Here is a 16,733-nt window from a genome sequence, read left to right as displayed (position 1 = left end):
ACATGAGTAGCTTTTTTTTTTGTTCTGTCCCTGTGCATCTGTGTTTTGGGTTTGAACTCAGGACCTCACACTTGCTAGGCAGGTGCTCCTACCACTTGAGCCACTCTGCCAGCCCTTTTTTTGTAATGGGTTCTTTCAAGATACAGTCTCTCAAACTGTTCAGGGCTGGCTTCAAACCATGATCCTCCTGATCGCTCCCTCCTGAGTAGCTAGGATTACAAAACAAAAAAGCAGGAAGGATGGTGGTTCAAGACCAGCTCTGGGCAAAAGCATGAGACTCTATCTCAAAAATAAAGCAAACTAAAGCAAAAAGGGATGGGGCATAGAAAAAGTAATACAGCACTTGTCTAACAAGTTCAGGGCACTGAGTTCAATCGCCAGTAACACTAGAAAATAAATAAAACAAAATAAACGAGCAAACAAAAAACCAGGAGGGTTTACAGGAAGCCATGAGGACCGAAAGAAGATACTTGGAGTATTTCAACCCCTGCAGCCATAAACCTCCCAGGACATCTGCCTCTCCCCAGAGCAGAAGCCAAAGTCCTCCCCCAGCTCTCAAGACCTTGGGGGCAGGAGGGGAACCTACCTGGAGGCAAGAGCTGGGGACTAAGCCTGGCAAGTGTGGAAGCGTGGGCGAGAAATACAAGGAGCAGCTGGGCCAAGCTGTGGAGGACAGACAAGGTGGACTTTCCTGGGGTCCACATGTTCACTCCACCACCTCACTTTGCTCACCCACAATGCACTACCACTCCTGCCCGGCTTCTCCCTGCCTCCTGGTCTGGGATGCTTCTAGATCTCCTGCATCCCACTCTTCCACTGCCTGCTATCCTTAGGATGCTGCCGTACCACGGCAATGCCCGTAGTCCTGCTCCAACCCACCTTGAAGACTCAGCTGCCTCCAGACATCCTCTGAGGTGCTGAACCCACTGAGCTCTGCCTTCCCATACCTGGGTCAGAGACCCCAACCCTGATTCCTGCTCAGGACTTGAGCCCCCACCCACATTTTTGCCATAGCCTTCCTGGCCTCCCAGCATCCATCCCCATCTCACGCTGTTGCTGTTCCACAAGAGCCACCTGCCCTGCCCTGCCACTGTTCTCCTCTGTAGCTCCCCAGTGTCCTGAGGACTCTCAAAACCAAGCTGAGCCAACATCACCCCATCTCTCCCTCACTTCTCCCCATCCCACACCCAGTTTGTGCCCCAGTGGTACAGCCCTGAGAATGCCTTCCTCACCTTTTTCATTGCTATTGGTTCTGTTGGGTCCTAGTTAAAATTCCACCCCCTTCCCTCTCTTGCTTGCCTGCCCTGGTTGCTCTTTCCGTCCCAAGTTTCCCCCAAATGTTCCAAAGGGCAAGAATATTTTCTACTTTGTTAATTTAATTTTTTGGCAATACTAGGACTTGAACTCAGAGCCTTCTGCTTGGTATGCAGGTGCTCTACCACTCAAGCCACACCCCCAGCCCTTTTGCTTTTCATTGGCTTTTCAGATAGGCTCTAGAGCTTTTGTCCAGATGGCTCTGCCCCCCAAGTAGCTGGGATTACAGGTATAGGCTACCATGCTCAAGTCCAAGCTCCTCCATTCTAGTTCCTCATAAAACATATAACAAATTGCTGTGAACTGGACGTGGTGGCTCACACCTGTAATCCTAACTACTCAGGAGGCAGAGATCAGGAAGATCGCTATTGGAAGCCAGCTGGGGCAAACAGCTCATGAGACTCTATCTCAAAAAAACTCATCACAAAAAAGGGCTGGTGGAGTGGCTTGAAGTGTAGGCCCTGAGTTCAAGCCCCAGTACTGCAAAAAAGAAAAAAAATCACCAAAAAGGGGGGGGTTGGTGGAGTGACTCAAGGTGTAGGACCTGAGTTCAAACCTCAATACTGCAAGAAAAAAAAATCGCTGTGGACTAGCCACCCTGCTATCCTGCAGAATGGAACTCAGGGTTGGAGTGGGGCTTGGTGGTGGAGCATTATGAAGCTCTGGGTTCATCTCAGAATTGAAACTGCTCCCCAGGGTGCCAGTATTTTCTGATAGTTGCTCAGGAATGAAATTTACATGAATAACATTTAATTTCCCCAATATATAGAGTTCCAACCTATCAAAACAAAACAAGCTGTCATCATTGATTGGGTCTTCATAGACTGGTGTCCAAGAACAGGGAAACCACTTGAATCCTCATGGGAAGAACTTCCAGGATCATAGTCCAGGAGTTTTGAGTCTGAGACTTCTGCTGTGTAGCCCAGACACAGCCTCCCTTTCTGGGCCTCAATTTAGGAATTAGGTACACTGACCCCCAACCAGTCCACCCGTCAGGGCTGCTGGGAGCTTGGTTATTTGGGTTATTAAGGGCGGTTATTTGTTTCACAACTGCTTACCAAAGGGGAAGGAAATGAAGACTCTGGGTAGAATCAGTCCCAGAGACAATAGGAGCCACCCTAAGGCTGTAACCCTGAACCCTCACTCCCTTGCTGTGTGGCATTGACCAAGAAGCTTAACCTCTCTGGGTCTATTTCCCAGCAGTAAGACAGGGAAAGAAACATGCTGACATCCTGGAGTGGGAGCGGGGAGGTAGATGGAATCCCACACACCTATATCTTCCCTATAGGTAAAGCTCTTCCCTATCCCCGTGGGGTACGTGGCTTTGGAGGCTTTTTCCCATCTCTGCCTCCGTGACCATCTCTCCCCTCTTGAGGGAAGCTGAGAAAGTGAGTGTAAACACAGATCTGGGGGACCCAGGGTGCTGGCTTGACAATTCATGAGTCTTCTGTGTGGTTGGTTGTTCAACAGTATCCACTGGCACAGTCTGAACCCTGGGGACACAGCCACAGTCAGATAGCCCCAGGGGACCAGAGCAGACAGAAGCATTCATTGGTTTTCCAAGTCAATGTCAAACTGTAATTAGGCTCCATAGCCGAGTGAGAAAACATGTCTGCTTGCTGTGCACTGCAAGTGAGCAGGTGAGGGGTCTGATGAGGGGTCTGACCGCCTATGAGGTAGACTGCAGATCCAGGCTGTTCCAGCCCTTAGCTTCCCACAGCAGGAACCCCAGTAGCTTTCAGGTGGTCTGGTGGGCCTCCCCCTGCATTCTGCAGAGTCCCCTGAAACATCCTGCAACAGTGGTCCAGGCAGGCAGAAATGGAACAAGGGCTGGTGGACAGAGCTTACCATGAAGGAGCTAAAGATAGCCTGGATTCCAGAGAGCATCATTTGTGTCCTCTGAGCTCCTTACAGCATTCCTTTCCCCTCCCACCCCACCCTCATACTCTCTGGCTTTAGCTCTGTCTCTCTCTCTGTTTCTCTCTGTGCCTCTGCCTCTTTATGTTCATCTCTCTCTCTCTCCCTCCCTCTCCTGCTCACTCTCTTCCTCTCCATCTCTGCCTATTCTATCTCTCTATCCCTGTCTCTGTCTCTCCTTCTGTCTTTTTTTTTTTTCTGGTGGTACTGGGGTTTGAACTCAGGGCCTCACACTTGCTAGGCAGGTGCTCTTACCACTTGAGCCACTCCGCCAGCCTTATCTTTCTTTTTCTCTCCTCCTCTCTGTTTCTATCTCTTTGTCTCCCTTGCTGTCTCTGTTTCTGTCCTTTCTCTGTCTCTGCCTCTCTCTTCCCCCCACCTCTTTTTCTTCCCCTCTACTGGGGCTTGAACTCAGGGCCTTCACCTTGAGCTACTCCACCAGCCCTATTTTTGTGAAGGGTTTTTCAAGATGAGGTCTCACAAACTATGCCAGGGCTGGCTTCGAACTGCAATCTTCCTGATCTCTGTCTCCTGAGTAGCTAGGATTACAGGCGTGAGCCACTGGCACCTGACTGTCTTTTCCTGTCTGTATGTTTCTCTTCTTTTCTGCCTCTGCCTCTTATCTCTCTGTCTGTGTCTCTCTTCTGCCTCTGCCTCTCTTATCACTCTGTCTTCTCAGTCTCTCTTCTACTGTCTCTGCCCCTCTTTTTTTTGGCAGTATGGGGTTTGAACTCAGGGCCTTAGGCTTGCAAGACTGCTGCTCTACCACTTGAGCCATACCCCAGCCCCTGTCTCTGCCCCTCTTGTCTGTCTCTCTTCTCTCTGTTTCTCCCCTCTTTATCTCTGCCTGTTTCTCTCTGTCTCTCTTCTGTCTCCCTGTCTCAGGTTCTCTGCTTACCTGCACTCAATACCTGCCTCTCCCCACACTCCACCCGGCCCTCACCCGCTCCATAACCTATGCCTCAGCCCCAGAAGAGCCACTGGGGTGCATGTGGGCTGAATTTGACTGAGACCCGGCCAACAGCTCCCTGAGGGTGGAGGAAGCTGTGTGCCTCAGCCTCACCCATGCCACCCGGTGCTCTCTCGCAGGGTAGTGGTGCAGTGCCCCTTCTGGAGCTGTGTGGTGACCTTGCCCCCTGATGACCACACCTGTGTGTCCACCTTAGATGTGGACATGCTGCAGCACTGCACCTGGCAGGCTGACCTCAAACACAGGCTTCACAGGGCATCCAAGACCCTATCTAAGAATCAAACTTTCCTCCAAGACCCTCCCATGCTCCTGCCTCCTGCAGAAAGACCCCCCCAACCTCCATGTCAGGCCCTTGGATGGGGCCCCACAGGTCTCCCCAGGAGCAATGATAATAAAGACCAGTGACACTCAGGAGCTGGCAGGTGCAGGCTCCCAAGGCCACTGTTCACTGCCAGAGCTGCAGATGGGGAAACTGAGATGGAGAGTCACAAGGCTTGCGTAGGGCTACATGGCCAGCAGGACACAGGTAGGGCCTACCCATCCAGGGGTGATGGGCAGTGCAGACACTTGTGAGTGTGACTGTGCTGGGTACTGCAGGAAACTCCCTGTATATCTTCAGTCGGGTGGATGTGGGGTACACTGAGGCACTGGGGAGGTGAGTGAATTCCCGAGGGTGCGTGTGGCCCACAGAGTCCCTGCTCTCCCCTCCATTTCCTGCTCTTGGTCTCCCACGTACTCATGACCACTATGGGTAGTAACCTGGGACATTCGAATCATCCATTTCTCAGAAATACTGTCCTGTGGGGTGGGGTGGGGGAGTGTGCGTGTCTGCTGGTTGGACTCTCAACCACAGACCACAGCCTGGTTCCTCCTCCGTTGGTGAGGGCAGAGGCCACGGCACTCAGACTTCACAAGGGAGACACTGGTCTGTGACAGCCATGGTTCCTGGAACTGGGGCCTGGGGACTCCTGTTGCTGACTGTGGCCGCTGCCCTGATGCTTCCTACAAGGCCCCCAGGTGAGGACCACAGACCCCCTCATGAACACCTGCATCCTGATCCAGATCACCCCAGGTGACCCTGGCCAGAACCCCAGCCCCCACCTGGTCCAGGTGCTCAGTCAGGCAGAACAGCCAAAGATGGGCACATGAGGGGTCCAGCGGAGCTCTCAGCCACCCAGATTCAGGCATCCTATGGCCCAGGAGTCCCTTCCTGGCACAGGCAGGGGGCTCATCTAGGCTCCTCTACCTTGTGCTTGCTCTCTGGTCTCCCTTTGCCTTTCCCCTACACTGTCTGGACCTCAGGCCTGACCCATGCCAGAGCCACCCCATTACCCCGTTTCCCTGCCCTGGTCCCTTACATGGCTGCCCCCACCACAGGCTCCCAGAGAGCCCAGATCATTGGAGGCCAAGAGGTGCTGCCCCTCTCCCGGCCTTACATGGCATCCGTGAGCTTCGAAGGCCAGCACCACTGTGGAGGCTTCCTGTTCCGGGCCCACTGGGTTGTCTCTGCTGCTCACTGTTTCAGGAACAGGTGAGATCTGCAGGTCACCTGCAGGATGGACTCCAGGACAGCAGGGACATAGCAGGGACATGGCAGGGACAGGGCAAGACCCAACCTTTGCACTAGGGCTTAGAACTATCATCACCTTGGTTTTAAGCTTGTTGTTATTAGTATTAAAATTAACATAATTATTGTCATTAGCATTATGGTGAAGTGGGATTTGTAACAAATACAATTCATATTATGTTCATTGAAAGTATCTTTTTTTGTTGTTCTGGTTATTTTGGAGATGGGGGGGTCTCTTGAACCATTTGCCCGGGTTGGCCTCAAACCTTGATTCTCCTGATTTTAGCCTCTCAAGTGGTTAGGATTATAGCCATAAGCCACTGGCATCTGGCTCTAACAATTTTTATAATGATTCTAATTAATATTGAAACAATTGGGATGTTACTGTAGTTGAGATGGAAACCTTAGCAGTGTGGTGATCATCTTGGGGCTGTTGTTGGCACTGAACAGATTATAAGCCCTGTGATTCTGAGGGGGACAGAGGTCCCAACCAGCAGCCCCCATCCCATCTTGTCACTTCCCCACAGGGACCCCCGCACAGGCCTGGTAGTGCTGGGGGCCCATTCACTGCACACCTCGGAGCCCACTCGGCAGGTGTTCAGCATTGCAGCTGTGGTAAAGCATCCCGAGTACCAGCCCACAACCCATGCCAACGACATCTGCCTGCTGCGGGTAAGCTGCGAGTGGGGCTGATGGGGCCTGGGACAACCAGTGGTGAGCAAAGTATAGTGGGCAGGGGGCAAAGGATATAGGGCCTGTCACTGAGCTCACAATGGCCGCTATCAATTCCACAAATCAAAATCAGGTGTCATGAGTGAGTCACTGAAGTGTATGGGGGGGTGATGGGGACAGCTTGGTGAGTGGGAGGAAGAGGAGCAGGAGGCAGTCCTGAACCGGGCCTCTCCCTGCAGCTGAATGGCTCAGCAGTACTGGGCCCAGCTGTGGGGCTGCTGCAGCTGCCAGGGAGAGGTGCCCAGCCACCTGCAGCTGGGACGCTGTGTCATGTGGCTGGCTGGGGCTCTATATCAGATTTTGAGGACCCTCCGCCTGGGCTGATGGAGGCCAAGGTCCGTGTGCTGGACTTGGATGTCTGCAATAGTTCTTGGCAGGGCCAATTGAGTCCAGCCATGCTATGCACCCACAGTGGAGACAGATGGAGGCGTGGCTTCTGCTCGGTAAGATACTCTCTGCCCCATCTGCTTATTCTACAGGCAAACTGAGGCCCATAGAGGGGGTCAGAGTCAGGCAGGGGCTGACTTGGGAACTGGGTCCCACTAACGTTTGACTAGATGGTGAAGCTGAGACTCACGAAGGGCTGGGAGTTGATGAGGATCACACTGCACAAAATGCCCTTGCTTCTCTTTATATAAAGTGTCCAGTAGGGATCAGAAACAGGACTGGATGAAGCAGTTCCTGATTCCAGACAGCAATTAGTGTGGTGGGATTAGGGATTTTAGTGTGGATATTTGGGGAAGCCTAACTGAAGAGAGCAATTTGGAGCTGACATGAAGGAGCCCTGAGATCTGGGGACACAGAGATGGCTCTGGAGTTGTACACAGCTGTACAGGCTAAGCATTGCACAAAGACTACATACTTGCAGTGTCCAGTAGAGGGCGGACACAGGTCTCTAGGACCTGCAAAGGGAAAGAGCTGGTGTGGAATTAGGGAGCGAGGAGAACAAAGAAGAGGGTGGGAGGCTGCATCCTTCTCTTTAAGGCAGAGGCGAGTTAAATTTTTGCTTTAAGAGCATGAGGGGCCAGGCATACATGCCTATGTAATCCCAGCACTCAGAAGGCTGAAGCAGGAGGAAAGAGCTTGAGGCCAACCTGGGCTACATAGGAGACTGAGAGTTTATTCTTATTTATGTATTTATTTAGTGATAGTGGAGTTTGAACTCAGGGCCTACATCTCGAGTAACTCTACCAGCCCTATTTTTGTGATAGGTTTTTTTGAGATAGAGTCTCATGAACTATTTGCCCAGGCTGGCTTTCAACCTCGATCCTCTTGATCTCTGCCTCCTGAGTAGCTAGAATTACAGGCGTGAGCCACTAGTGCCTGGCAGGAGACTATCTTAAAATACCAAAACAAAAGAGTGAGCATGTGAGGATGAACACTAGGTAGCTGTGGACCGGTTCCGGGGCAGGGAGGGCTGTGATGTACTTGTAGGGGGAAGAGCAGCTCCTGATCTTGTCTCTTTTCACCATAGGCAGACTCTGGGGGCCCCCTGGTGTGTGGGAGCCGGGCCCATGGCCTTGTCTCCTTCTCAGGCCTGTGGTGTGGGGACCCCAAGACCCCCGACGTGTATACACAGGTGTCAGCCTTCGTTGCCTGGATCTGGAAGGTGGTTCGGGGCAGCCCCCCATCTAGGACTGCAGGACTCCTGGTCTGGGCTACTTAAACCCCAGCCCACTGGTACTCACATGAATGGCAAGTTATGCCCATCAGCTTGTATGCAGAAACCTGGGGACCCAGTGTTTGTGAGTAGGAGCCTCCATTCCAAATGAAAAGAGCCAAATCCAACCCAGTAACACATTAATTAAATAATCAGACACTGAAAGGGACTGGCTTCACTGTGGTCAGCTCTTGGCCCCCAACACCGGCCTGTGCTCCCTTTGCCCAGGACTTTCCCACTTCCCACCCTGCTGCCATGCCCCTCTGGATTCATTCCTCCCACCTGCCACCCATCAGTCCTCACTCACCTACTGCCAGCTTCCAAACCTTTGCAATTGTAGTACCCCTGCCTGGATGCAGACAGATGGGGAAACTGAGGCTGGAACACATGCAGTTCCCTGAGCAGGGGCAAGAGGCACCAGATTGGGGTCTCCCTGTCCCCAGTGTGGAATCCCAGGTTGGCCTGGCCTCCCATCAAAGCTTGTCCTTGTTCTCTGAAAACCACAGCACACAGCAAATCCTAGCCAGTAGGGTGATCTCTATTATTGATATTGTTGTTGTCACATCCCCTGATCCTTTGAGGCCAGGTTTTCACTTTGGAACCCCAGTGGCTGGCATCTTAGGGGTGGGTGGCCTGAGCCATCTTGTCACCATCCCTCCCCAACCTCATAAAAGCCTCTTTTCCTTCCTTCCACCGACTTTGGTACCTTACTGACTGCTGCTCTGTTCCCTGGAGGTGGACACTGGGCCCAAGGATATACTGGGTGTCTCTCTCTGGATGCCTCTAAGGCCCCTAGCACCACCCCAGACCCCAGGCTGGTCATCCCCATCCTGAAGGACAGCACAAAGTCCAGAAATTGGAGCAGACTGAGGCCTGGATGCCCATAGTGGCTTTTCTGTCTTTATTTCTTTGGTGAGGCAGGACCCCAGGGGTGAAGCTGCCTTATCCAGCTCTATAGCCCCTACTCAAGGACACCTCTGGGTATCACAAGTAAGGCACAGCCTGGAGCTGGAGGGGGACAGGCGAGATTTCCCACTCCTTGCCCCAAACTTGGGGGACTGGGCTCCCTTCTGCTGGGTCCCCCATTATCTGGTCTGAGACTTTGGTCTCCAGGAAGGCACAAAAAAAATGATTTCAGGCAACAGTCAGTCTGAGTGGAGGGTGAGTAGGTGAGCAGTCTTGGAGACAGACTCAGAACAGCACCTGGCTGGTCACCACCTGCAACTGGGCTGGTGGGTGAGGAGAGGTGATCGGGAAACTGGAGCTAAAATCTTGGCCAGGGTTGGATGCAGGAGAATGAGAGTTCTGTGGACAGGGCATAGGGCAATAGGAGTGGTTTCAGCATGCCACACATGTGGCAAGTCCTAATGTTCACACCCCATCTTGGACCTGCAGGTCAGATGGGGTCCATGGTCCCTAAGTGGGCTGGGGACCACTGGACAGGACCCTGTTCTGAAGTGGATGTTGATCACTAACATCTGAGATTGCACAATGTCCAGGTGACCCATGTGAATGGTGGTTGGGGAGACCCTGGGCAGTTATATGGCCAAACTTAGGTCTTTGTCAGGAGGTACAGATGATACCCTACACAGAGGGCACACTGAGCATCTCTTGGGAACTTTGGCAGGCTGTATGGGGGAACTGGGGATGGTAGAGAAGTAAGAGTTCTTGACTGGGAGGGCATGGTACAGCTTCCCTGGCCTTCATGAAGGGTTGTCTGATATAGATATGTCCAGTGGGCCGTCAATGTGCATGGAGGTGCATTTTCACACACCCAGGTCAGACCCCTTTCTCACTTCAGGCCTGGGCAGGCAAGTGGACCTTCAGCATGTACCACCTGAAGGGAGTTCCCCTCTCCCCCTGCTGCTCCTGGTGTTGACAATAATTAACAGACATTCTCAATGAAGCAGAAAGCATGGGGTCCTCCCCAGCAGCAGCAGGTCCCTAGGATGGACGCTGGGAGCTTCCAGAGGAAGTACCCGGAGACTCAGCCACTGACCCTTCTTAGGCTTCCTTCTCTCAGTCCTTCCAAGATGTCGTCAGGGCGCTCGGGGATCCCAAGGGTTCCCAGAGCAGCTTCAAGGAGTGTCCGTGATATAAATTATACTCTGTTCCTGTGGCAATAAATAAAATGGCCTCGTGCTCTAGGCCCTGCCGCCAGCGGCTCACACGAAGTTCTCCTCCTCCTCCTCAGACTCCGCCTCCGGTGGCTCCTTGGGGGCACCTGTAGGGTGAAGACTTGGTAAGGGCCCATGCGGTCCGGGAGAGCGTGTGGCTGGGGACCCACCTTGTACCTCACCTGCGCAGCTGCCCGGGTGGCGTACGCCGATGGAGCGGCCCAGAAAACAGGTAGCTTGGCGCAGGTGGCACGAGGACATGTAGGTGACATTGTTGTTGCCGCAAAGCTCCTGACCAGGACTGGAGGGCGCAGGGCAGGGCGCGGCGCGACACACCACGCAATGCGCGCTGCCGGTCTGGTCCACCACGCACGACTGGGGTCGCGGGCACACCACGTGCGCGCAAGACTCTGTGGGCCGGCGCGAGGGCGAGTCAGAGGAGCGGCAGCGTCCACTAACTGGATGGGTACACACCCTCTTTCCCGCAAAACGCCCCGCCCGCGGAGGGTCTCGTGAGGCTCCGCCCCCGTCTCGGGTTCCGCCCCTTGCTTCGCATCAAATCCCCCCCCCCCGCCCTATTCACAAGCCCGTCTGTCAGATTGCATCCGGGAGTCACACCCCCACCCCTTATGTTGCCAAGTCCCGCCCCTCTGGCTCCACCTACAGGCCCCATATTCTGGTTCCATCTTCAAGTTCCTCCCCCTCCAGCAGCACCCAATCCGCGAGACCCTCCTGAGCACTCGGGCTGACCGATTTTGTCCCCATGTTATGCGGCAGCGGCCCCTAATACAGGACACGCAGGTCCACTTAGTCCCTCCCCTCTCATAGCCCCGCCCTCGTACCTTGGCTATGGCCCCGAAACACGCGCAGATCCGCGTGGTCACCCGCCTGCCGCAGGCCCCGCCCCCGCCCTCCAGCAGGCTCTCCCCACCCCCACCCCATACTTTGGCAGCGGCCGCGGTACATGACGCGCAGGTCTGGGTGGCCGCGGCAGCGCGCGGCGCGCAGCTCGCACTCGTCGTTGTAGGTGGCGCCGTCTGAGCCGCAGACCTGCAGGCGCGCGGGGAGTCCCGTGCAGTCGGGCGCGCACTCGCAGCGCGGGCGGCCTCCCAGCATGCGGCACACCTTGCCGGGGCCGCACTCCACGCCGTCGCAGGAGTCTGTGGACATAGAACACGCGCGCGTTGGGCTGGGGCGCGGCAGGAGAGGGTCCTCAGGTTCCCTCCCCAGTCTGCTGAAGGATGGAGGCGGGGCCCATGGATGAGGCACTGTCTGGGGTCGAGGTCGGTCCGGAGTCGGGGCGTGCCCTGTTGTGGGGTCTGCGTGCAGACCTGCTGGAGACCAGGTCTCGCGGTCCGGGCTCCGTCTGGAGCGGGGCTCAATGTGGGCGGTCAGGGTCTCCGCCCAGAATCTGGGGGTTGAGCAACAGAGGTCCGGCTTCCCTCCCCAGCTGGGCTGACTTTCGCGCGTTTGGGGGAAGACAGGCGGGGCCATTGCGTCAGCTGGGGAGGGTGCTCCACCCCTTCCAGACACAGGTCTAGGGTGGACGTAGAGTCTGTTCCCGTGGCTGTCACGACTCCCCTGAGGCGGCGTCGGTGAGAGCGGGGTCGGCCCCACCGGAGGAGCGTTTCTGGGGAGGGGTCTTCCCACAGCTCTCTGAACAAAGGTTCACCCCTGCAGCACCAGTTCTCCAGTAGGGAAACTGAGGTCCGCCTAGGAAAAATCTCGCTGGAGTCCCCATTTTCCCTTTTTTTTTTTTTTTTTTTGTGGTACTGAGGTTTGCACTCAAGACCTACACCTTGAGCCACTCCACCAGTCCTTTTACGTGATGGTCTTTTTTCGAGTTAGGGTCTCATGAACTATTTGCCCAGGCTGGTTTCAAACCGCGATCCTCCTGATCTCTGCCTCCAGAGTAAAGATTACAGGTGTGAGCCACCAGCGCCCGGCCAGCCCTCCTTTTAATGCTTGTCATCGCATCCTCCCAACTGCCATTTTATAGAATGGGAAACTGAGGCCCCAGTCACACCTGTGAGTGCAGGGGACTCAGGAGCATCTCAGCTTGAGAACTCCAGGCTAAACTGGAGATGGGTGCCCCACCCCATTCAGTTGCTTTTGGGTCTGGAGGGTGAACTCTAAACACTCCAGCTGCAGTTTCCCTGTATGTAAAAGGGACTGAGGGCCCACCTTACAGGGCCAAGGAACTCTCCTCTGAGAATGGCTGGGGCCTCCCCCACCCACATCTTGGGGCAGGGCACGTGGGCCGCACCTGGGGCCTCCCATGCAGCCCGCCCAAACACACATCTGGAAATGCTCGCCAGGGCAACTTCACCCAAACGGAAAAGTAAGAGGGGGGGCCCAAGTTCCCAGTCCCCAGGGCCAGATGTGGGGAGGGTCCTGGGCCATCTCCTGCCCAGCCAGGAATGTTTTAGTCTGCCTCTTCCCAGAAGTCAGAGGGGGTCTGGAGAGGGGAGCACATGGCAGTGAGTTCAGGACCACCCAGCCAGGCTGATCTGGGATTAATCACATTTTAGAGGCCAAGCTGAAGGCTTGGCCTTCAGCAGTCCTCAGCTCTAGCCTCCTCTCTGTTCCCCTGCCTGATCCCACTCCTCTGGACTTGACCCTGTCAAGTCCTATCTCTGCTTGTGCCCTCTCTCCCATACCTTCTCTATCCAGCAAACTCCTAATCATCCTCCAACACCCAGGCTCTAATGCCCACTTCCTGTCTCAACAGGTTCTCTGGCTCCCTGCAGGTTCAGTCCTGACCACAGGGGGGCCAGGAGAGTCCTCCAACCACCCTATCCTCCAAGGCAGAAGACATCTGAACTCATCCTGTTCTTAGTGTGATGTGGGGGGGCAGCATTTCTCAAAACAAAGTCCAAAAGGCACAAGTCTGTTAAATATGCAGATCTGGTGGAGTTAAGGGTCCTGGTGTGGATGTGGGGGACACTTTGAGTCATTCAGGACAGCCCCACGTCCCAGGAGTTACGTTTAAGCCAATTAAGCAGACGTTCTGGATGATGAAGTTGGGGTTCCTCAGAGCCTCCCCAATCCTCAGCTGCAGGAACCTGAAGCCTGGGAAGGTGGGAGGTCCCCTGACCCCTCTCTGGCCAGGATCCCCTCTCCAGCTCCTGCACACTCCTGTGGCTGGGACCTTACTCGCGCGTGTCCCATGGTCAGCCACAGCAATTTTTTGACTGACTGTGAACTGAGTCCTGCCAGCCCTGCACCTGGGGCCTCACCTTTGCATGGGAGACAGTGAACAAGGCCCAGGAAACCAAGCAGACTGATCTTGTTCCCTGGGTGAGTGAAGTTGGACCAGGCGGTGTCAATGTTGCCGGAGGCACAGCACTCAGTCTGGCTCACATCAGTCCTCAGCACCAGGCTGCAGGTGGCCTCTCGGCCCTGCAGGAGCCAGCAGACACCACCTGTAGGTGAGGGAAGTGGTAACTGTGGGGCGGCTCCTGACAGCCAGCCTCACCTCCGCAGAGCAGCACACTGTCCATTCCCAGGCAATTATGATGGGTGACCTGCCTCTGACCCAGGAAGGAGGGGCAGAGCCACACAGGTGCTGTCCTGATTCTACCCCTTTGGGTGGTCCCTCCTTCCCTGGGCCCCACCACACTGCTCTTCCCTAGCCCTCTCTGGCCCCCACGTCTGGGAACTGGCGCCCAGCCTAAGCTGTCAAATGCCAGGCCCTTGACACAGCAGGGTCAGTGAGCCTGGAGCCGCTTCCCGCCTCTGCCCTCAGTCTAGACAGAGCCCTAGGGCACGCGGAGCCCCCTGCCTGCAGCCCCCCCTCGCCTGACCCGCCTCTTACTCACTCCAACTTGGGAACATTCCCCTGACATGAGCTCACCTCTCCCCCGGGACGCGGCCTTCGGGGAGGGGGCTCGCTCTCCCCTCAGAGGCTGGGTGGGGCTGCAGGGTGGGGTGGGGGTTGGAAGGCAGAGGGTCCTTGGCTTCTTTCACCACAAATAGGGGCGGGAGTGGCATGGCCCCCATCCCAGAGCTCTCTGGGCGCAAGGACACAGCTGAACACTTTCCAGGGACCAGGCCCAGTTCCTTGGCACCCATCTTACAAAACTGAGGCTGAGGATGTCACTTGCCCGGCTCTCTCAGCAAGTTGCAGGTATGAGTTTCCCTGTCCCATCTTGAGGAAGTCTGAGACCCCAGCTAGAATTCCTGAGTCCAACCACCCAGCACTGTCTCTTTGGGACCTGAGGACCCATCCAGATGGTGTCCCTTTGGATCCTGGCTATACCACTTAAGAAGCTATCTGACCCTGCGCCTCAGTTTCTCCATCTGGAAAACGGGGATGATAAGAATACCCACAAAATTGTGCCTCACTACGGATTCAGAGAAAAAGAAGTAGACACTAAGCACTAGTGTCAGCAAGCTGCTTACTGACATATGGTCTACTGGCTTCCGGAAGGAATCTTTGGGGCACGGGGAGAGGAGCCGCCACCCGCTGCCGGACACCCCCGGCCGAGCCGCTCGCGCCCCCCGACCGCATTCCTCAAGCCACGTGGGTGACCGCCCGCCCGCCCCTTCCGGCCTCCCCACTCACCCGGCGAGAGGTCCCCCGAGCCCATGGAGCCCACAAAGCCCACGGCCCAGGCCAGGGCCCCCCATGGCAGTGGCCACAGCGGCCCCGACGCCCTGGGACGCATGGCGAGCGCAGAGCGTCAGCAGGGACTCGGAGCAGACGGGCGGCGCTGCCTAAAAAGGTCCCGGGCGGCGGGCGGGGCCGCCGGCTGGGCGGGGCGCGGCGGGACGGACGTGTCCCCGATGCGATGCGCAGGGCCGGGCCTGTGCGGGGGTGGCAGTTGGGGGCAGGCCCGGTCCCATCTGGGAACCAGAGTTTGTGTGAGAAGATGTGGCTGCAACCAGGGTCATGGGCCCAAACTCTGACCCTGCGAGTTCCAGGTGGTGCCCAATGGCCTTGGTGGATCCAGGGGGTCACCTCCAGGTGTCACTGCTGGTTTGGTGTCTTTGAGGGAAGTGCTCTGGCTGTGAACTGAGGAAGAGAGGCTGCAGGTACCATGTTTGTGGATCCATGCCACACAATGGGGCTGGCCTGTGGTCACTTCAGTGATCCAACTGTGACTTCCGTCCTCAGCCTGTCTTTTTCAGTCCATACATGCCCTCCACACCCAGGACTTCTGGAGATGGCTCTCTTTCACCCCATAGGCCATCCACCCAGCCCATCCACCTGGCCACTGAGCTGCTGGGCATAGCTGGGAGTGAGCACATAGACAGGGTGTGGGTGCAGGACAGGTGCAGGGAGTGCTCTGGTCCCAAGCAGCATAAACAGCAGTAATCTTTGAATCAGTTTGGGCTTCCAAAAAGCCCACCTTGCCAGCCCCTGTCCCCTGAACCCTGGGCGGGTTGACCACAGTCCTTTGTAGATGTGCCTGCAGCCACAGCAACAGGAGACAGACAGTTAGGAGGGGTCCTCCTCTCCCTCTTCCTTCAGTAGACCTGGCTTCCCCATTGGGCTTGGCTGCCCTGGCATCCCTGGTGGCCCAAGCAGAGGTGTTCCCCACCATTTATGATGGTGATTGGTGTGGGCCTGGGAGGCACTCATCTGTCAGCTGGGGCCTCTGAGCAATTGATGCCTTCTGTCTTGGGGACCTCCACAGTGGTGAGGGCACCCTTGAAGTGCTCATAGCTTCTGTAGGGTCCCTTGTGCTTCCATGAGATAATTAATGGTGGCAGGAGGGATCATACAGGGTGCTGGGCCATTCTAGTGACCAAGGCAAAACTCGGTCCTGTCTTCATTCAGCTCATGGTTTAAGAGACCTCAGATAACAAATTAGACAAATTAATTAACCTATAACAGTACATAGTGGCACATACTTTCAGGAAAATAAAAAAAAATGAAGCTATAGCGATCACTGGGTTCCCTCCATTCCTGTACCCACCTCCTCCACAGGTGGGGAAGCAGGGCTCCCTAGAGTCACACAGCACAACACACTTGTCCTCTTGTGGGAGGGAGATCTGCCCCCTGCAGAAGGCACACCCAGGTCCTTTTCTCGACCTTAGCTGCCCAGCCTGATCTGTGTCCCCCACTGAGCAGCCAAGGGCCAAGCTACTGTTCTGGTGGCACTGAGGGAGGAGGCCCCACTGCCCTGCCCTGGCCTTGGCCCCTGGCAGTCTACCAGGGATTCTCCTGGATTGGGGAATGGGGCAGGGACTGGACCTGATGTTCTCACCCAGGGTGTGTGGGGGCTGGATGGTGTGACCTTGGCCAAGACCTGACCCTGCTGTGCTTGGCCATTCTGGACTGGGCTGAACAAATCAAAGGGTCATTGTCTGTCTAGCGTGGGTTGGGACCTTTCCAGCCTGTTTCCCAGTCCAGCATTCCTCCTCAACCCAGAGGCCACATACCAGGGACCTCCAGCAAGTCACTGTCCCTTTCCGGGGATCCCCAGCCTCCTGAGACACCAGGACAGC

General features: G+C 55.6%; 2 protein-coding genes across 2 annotated transcripts; one reads left to right on the top strand and one right to left on the bottom strand.

Annotated features, from left to right (window-relative positions):
- Nucleotides 1-5,060: 5,060 nt before the first annotated feature.
- Prss57 (serine protease 57) lies at nucleotides 5,061-8,851 on the top strand. Its single transcript, XM_020175121.2, has 5 exons — nucleotides 5,061-5,218; nucleotides 5,579-5,732; nucleotides 6,296-6,440; nucleotides 6,680-6,943; nucleotides 7,975-8,851. Exons 1-5 carry the CDS (start codon nucleotides 5,140-5,142, stop codon nucleotides 8,164-8,166), a joined length of 834 nt encoding a protein of 277 aa, XP_020030710.1. The 5' UTR covers nucleotides 5,061-5,139; the 3' UTR covers nucleotides 8,167-8,851.
- A 183-nt stretch (nucleotides 8,852-9,034) lies between these two features.
- On the bottom strand, nucleotides 9,035-15,000 carry Fstl3 (follistatin like 3). The gene is made up of 5 exons (XM_020175087.2): nucleotides 14,845-15,000; nucleotides 13,517-13,702; nucleotides 11,222-11,437; nucleotides 10,460-10,687; nucleotides 9,035-10,384 (listed from the first exon to the last, which is right to left on the bottom strand). Exons 1-5 carry the CDS (start codon nucleotides 14,945-14,947, stop codon nucleotides 10,326-10,328), a joined length of 792 nt encoding a protein of 263 aa, XP_020030676.1. The 5' UTR covers nucleotides 14,948-15,000; the 3' UTR covers nucleotides 9,035-10,325.
- Nucleotides 15,001-16,733: the final 1,733 nt, after the last annotated feature.

The sequence above is a fragment of the Castor canadensis genome, chromosome 14 (assembly GCF_047511655.1).
Source record: "Castor canadensis chromosome 14, mCasCan1.hap1v2, whole genome shotgun sequence".
NCBI lineage: Eukaryota > Metazoa > Chordata > Mammalia > Rodentia > Castoridae > Castor > Castor canadensis.
This window is presented reverse-complemented; position numbering and strand designations above follow the sequence as displayed.